The sequence below is a fragment of the Zingiber officinale genome, chromosome 4A, assembly GCF_018446385.1.
Source record: "Zingiber officinale cultivar Zhangliang chromosome 4A, Zo_v1.1, whole genome shotgun sequence".
Taxonomy (NCBI): Eukaryota; Viridiplantae; Streptophyta; class Magnoliopsida; order Zingiberales; family Zingiberaceae; genus Zingiber; species Zingiber officinale.
Genome location: NC_055992.1, coordinates 157,162,070 through 157,166,971, shown reverse-complemented (window position 1 = coordinate 157,166,971; position 4,902 = coordinate 157,162,070). Strand labels below are relative to the sequence as shown.

The following is a 4,902-nucleotide window of genomic DNA, read 5'->3' as shown; positions in this document are numbered from 1 at the left end:
TTCTCACAAAACTAGGTGTATTCATGGTCAAGAACGAACACACTCATGAGAACTGAGTTGTATTAGGGAGAGTCTTGGATGAAATTTGTCAATACTTACACAAACAGTAGAACAATTTAAAGACATCATGTCTACTGGCAGCCAGTAAGCAAGCAGAACTTCACAAGAGAGTGCTCAAAGAGTAAAACCTACCTATCCTATACTTGACTCAACTGTTGAATGCTATCACATACCATGTATTCCATTCATGTGGGGGATTATTGGAAATATGAATGGAATAAAAAGGTGGAGATGAAGAGGCTCTATTGTGCATGAGTTGTTAGTCTCACATTAGAAGTCTCTTGGCTTTATTATTGGTTTAAATTATGACACATGCATTGATATTGTAAACATATGCATGGGGAGAGACTCTCTCATGCGTGGGTATGTAGAGGTGAGTGCAAATTCAGGGCCTAGATTGTACTAAACCAAGGTTGACGCATGTGCGATCATAACCTGTGCACCTCGAATGCCGGACCGGTCAAGGCAAAATTTGCTCAAGTAAATAAACTAATATTTTGCCACCTGAATTTCTTTTTGTTACTACTCAAGAGGGTAACGGAAGTATTTATATGAAATTAATGACGATTTCGTAACATCTCGACATTAATGGTGACATTAAACTCATTAATGGTGGTTTCGTAACGTTTTAGTATTAATGACGATATTAAACCCATTAATAATGATTCCGTAACGTCTTAACATTAATGAAGACATTAAACTCATTAATGACGACATTAAACTTAACATTAAATGACCATAATTTGGTCATTCATTGCAGGCAAGGTGAGAGCTCCTATATAAGGAGGTTGGATCTTGAGCAAAGGATATAGAGTAGCGGAAGATAGGCGAAAGAGAAAGTGAGAGGAAGAGCAGGAAGTGAACCTCTGTCCACCTGTGTTCTCCCACAAAACTCTCTCAGTTGTGCATCCGTTCGGCTGCATCCGAGTACTCGGGTGCATTCTCAGTTCACCATGAACAACCAGTGCTTGATTGCGTACGTAATTTTATCGTTGTATCATGGGAAATAGACGACCTGAGAAAACCTCGAAAGACAGCCGGAGGTGGGATGAATCTGTTTCAAGGAAACTGTGTTGAACGCAAGCATCGGTATCTTAGTCAACGATTTTTTTTCCCGATTTGGTAATCGATTTCTTATTCTGCAATGCACCACATCAACTCTGCAACTCGGACCATCAGGAGCTTGGCAAAATTAGTCCCGTTGGCAGTCTGAGATTATCCGCTCAGATTATTTCAATACATAAGTTAGAATTAATTTTCCATAATTTTAATTCTATAATTTTCCTAATATCTCCTGTAACAGATTGTCCAACAGAATCTATGTCCTCGATTAGACAAAGATGAACGATCTATGTGAGGTCGTTTGTTCTCTTAAAACCCAAGTAAGATGTAAAGCTTGATACAATTGAAAGACTTGAGTAGTACACTAGTGGAATTATGGAGCTGTGTCGAGATCTGTTAGGTAGCTGATCAGATTGCAGCTTCCCGTGGCCTCTACGGTTTTGTTCTCAGGCAACAGAGACTTAGATTCTACTCCACTCAAGCCTTTCATTTCCTTCCACAAGACACTTTGACACCATCATTCATTCCCTTCACTGTAAGGCGTTTAATCACTACTGAAATTGATTAATTTGTACCAAGACTTTGTTAAAGGATGAGAAGATTTCAAGTAAGAAAGAATTTGGAACACTTGTGATTAGGTAGAGGCTTGTCAGTTCTTTGGATTGCTTTAAGAACCAGTTGTATGAGGAAGAACAGTGTATATAAAGAGGAGGAGAAGATAGGAGGCAAGGGCTATTAAGTGAGCCATGCAAACTCCAATTCAGCAGCAGCAGCAGCAGCAGCAGAGTTTATGGATCAGGGGTTCTACACACAGCCAGAGAGATGGCACATCAGATGAAGAGAGGGAAGATGAGGACGAGGCCTTTTCATCCAGAACAACTCTCTCCACTTTCCGAGCTAAGGAAGAGCAGATCGAGAGGAAGAAGATGGAGATCAAAGAGAGGGTATTTGCGAAATTGGGCAGAGTTGAGGAGGAGAGCAAAAGGCTGGCCGTGATCAGAAAAGTAAGTGCATATTTTACAACAAGTAACATAAAATTTCTGGACCATGAGCATTTCTCTTGTTCTTCATCAGGAACTCGAAGCAATGCTTGATCCAACAAGGAAGCAAGTGTCAGCTATGCGCAAGAAGATCGACATGGTGAACCGTGAGCTGAAGCTTCTGAGCCAGAATTGCCTCAAGAAGGTTCAGAATTATTCCAATTCTTATTTGCTATCAATTCCATCTTTCTGTTGTAGCCATTTTTCATATATTAATTACCTCATGGATTAAGGAGAAAGAATACATGCAAGCTCGCGAAGCATTCGGCGACAAGAACAGGGAGAAGGCGCAACTAGTCGACAAACTAATGGAGGTGAACAATTCATCGATAACCTGTATTTCAACTTTTAACACTTCCTTTTTGTTTCCAACATGGAGCTGAGTGAGCTCTGATTGAATCTCTTGATGGCAATGTAGTTGGTCAGCGAGAGTGAAAGACTGAGGATGAAGAAGCTGGAGGAGTTGAGCAAGACAATCGACTCTATTCGATAAATCTATGACAATTGTATCGTTAATGGATTGGAAGTGAGTTTCTTTTTTCAATTGATTGGATTGTGTGGTTTCATGGGCGAGTTTGTATCAAAAGAAGATTATAAGAATAATTGAACAAATATCACGTGGCATCCCTAGTCTCGATCGGTGACGTGAAGTCGCGTCATGATCGTGCACGCGACGCGAGCAAAGCGCAACGGAATTGGCGCGACGCGAGACGTCATCGTCGTTCCATCTCTTGCTTCTGCGGAAAGGACCAAGCTCCGTCCGTCCTGCTCCGCACCGAGATGCCGAGAATATTCGCCAATTGTTTATGGACCTATCTATGCTTCGATTTGGTTGGCCCGGGGAAAACAAAATCTTGCATAGATCGCGTTTGTTGGATCATGCACGAATCTGGCCACAGGCAGAGCCGCCCGACCACGTGGCCGTTTCTAGATTATTGCGAGCGATACGAGCGAGAGAAGACGGCTGGTTCTCATGGCGAATGATTCGATCGATTCTTTATAGTCGGGCCTTTTGCTCGCTGCTTGCCTCCTCTGCTCGATCGGTCGAGTGATTTGTGCATGAGGAAGGGGAGGCCGGAGTCGCTGCTGGGACAGGTGGGGCGCCTCGCGCGAGGTCGCCGGCCGCGGAAGGGCTACGCCGGCGGGAGGGAGAAGCCTAACGCCGTCGGGATTCTCGCCTTCGAGGTCTCCGTCCTCATGTCGAAGGCCGCTCAACTCTGGCGCGCCCTAGAGGACGGCCGCCTCGCCTGCCTCCGCAATGTCTCCCTCCGCCAGGAGGGCGTCCGCCGCCTCGTCTCCCACCAGGACGACGTGCTCGTTTCGCTCGTCCTTACGGAGATCACCGACGCGCTCGCGTTCCTAGTCGGCGCCGTCTCCCGCCTCTCCCGGCGCTGCACCGACCCCCTGCTCCAGGGCTTCGACGCCGCGTATGCCGATCTCGTAAAGAACGGCGCCGACCCTTTCGGCTTCGAGTACGCCGGGCGGAAGATGGAGCGCAAGGTGAAGAAGATGGAGCGGTTCGTGTTGGTCGGCGTCTGCCTGCACCGGGAGCTCCAGACCATGTCGGAACTGAAGCAGAATCTGCGGCTGACGGTGGCCAACCCCGACGCCTGCCGCCGCCTCCACCCCGGAGCCGTCGCCGAACTCAAGAACAAAGTCCTGTGGCAGAAGCAGCAGGTGAAGCTCCTTCGCGACGACTCGCTTTGGGTTCGTACCTTCGACTACGTCACTCGCTTGCTGTGCCGCTCTCTGTTCTCCATCGTCAGCCGGATCAGGCACGCGTTCAGCGGCCAGCTGGAAGCAGAGGAATCCTCTACCTCCGGCCTTCCAGTTTCATTACGCTCGCCGGTTGCAACGGCGGATCAGGTCTTCGCCGGCCAGTGTTTCCCCGTTCCCGGCAGAGGGAGCTCGCTTCCTCCCCCCTGGAGCATCAAAATCCTCTCGTCGACATTGGAGCCGAGGCTCGGGCTGCCAAATGCTCCTCCGGCAACCGTCGGCGCCGCGGCCCTCGCACCGCATTTCGCCCGCGTCATCCTCGCGATCCAGAAGCACGCTGCGTCGCCATGTCTGATCGACCCCTACGAGAGAGACGAGCTCTACAGCATGCTGACCTCGAGCATGAAAACCTCGCTGCGAGTCAGCCTAAAGCCAAAAGCTAAATCCCCGACTCCGCTCGATCCGGACATGGCGGCGGAGCGGAGGGCAGCGATGGACAGGACACTAGAGTGGCTGGCGCCGCTGGCGAAAAACACCGTCAAATGGCACCAGGAGCGGAACTTCGAGAAAGAGAGCTTGGTCCCCAGCTACAATGTCTACCTGGTACAGACGCTCTACTTCGCGAACCAGAGGAAGACGGAGGAAGCCATCGTCGAGCTGCTCGTCGGCTTGGACTTCTTGTGGAGATACGGAAGGGAAGTCAACGAGAGAGCTGTGGCAGTGTGCTCGCGCCGACGGAAGAAATCAAGCTTCAAGATCGCCGGAAAACAAGATGACCGCCTGCCCCTTCTTGATTGTTCATAAATAAAACGTCGATAAGGTGAGGCTAATGGAACTTACAAGAACACTTTTTTTTTTAATTGCATATCAATTTTTGAGATGATATATAATTGATTAATACATGTTGTGTGGCAAAAGGAGATAAGTTTGGGACTTTTCAATTGGGTGAAGGTGAGTTCTCAGTGAGTGTGTGAGCTAAACAGTGAGGAAAAATTGACTGCCCTGTTCTTCATTGGTCACTTGT

General features: G+C 47.9%; 2 protein-coding genes across 3 annotated transcripts; both read left to right on the top strand.

Annotated features, from left to right (window-relative positions):
- Window positions 1-1,701: 1,701 nt before the first annotated feature.
- Window positions 1,702-2,732, top strand: LOC121973836 (RAB6-interacting golgin-like). Of its 2 annotated transcripts, none has more exons than XM_042525182.1 (4): window positions 1,702-2,126; window positions 2,197-2,307; window positions 2,403-2,476; window positions 2,581-2,641. In XM_042525182.1, the coding sequence occupies exons 1-3, from the start codon at window positions 1,869-1,871 to the stop codon at window positions 2,457-2,459; spliced, it is 426 nt and encodes a 141-aa protein (XP_042381116.1). In that variant the 5' UTR covers window positions 1,702-1,868; the 3' UTR covers window positions 2,460-2,476; window positions 2,581-2,641. The 2 variants fall into 2 exon arrangements, with proteins under 2 accessions (XP_042381116.1, XP_042381115.1); XM_042525181.1 differs by having other exon boundaries at window positions 1,715-2,126; window positions 2,396-2,476; window positions 2,581-2,732.
- Window positions 2,733-3,221: 489 nt separating this feature from the next.
- On the top strand, window positions 3,222-4,682 carry LOC121972967 (protein PSK SIMULATOR 1-like). Its single transcript, XM_042524575.1, has one exon. The coding sequence runs from the start codon at window positions 3,222-3,224 to the stop codon at window positions 4,680-4,682; it is 1,461 nt and encodes a 486-aa protein (XP_042380509.1).
- The last annotated feature ends 220 nt before the right edge of the window (window positions 4,683-4,902 follow it).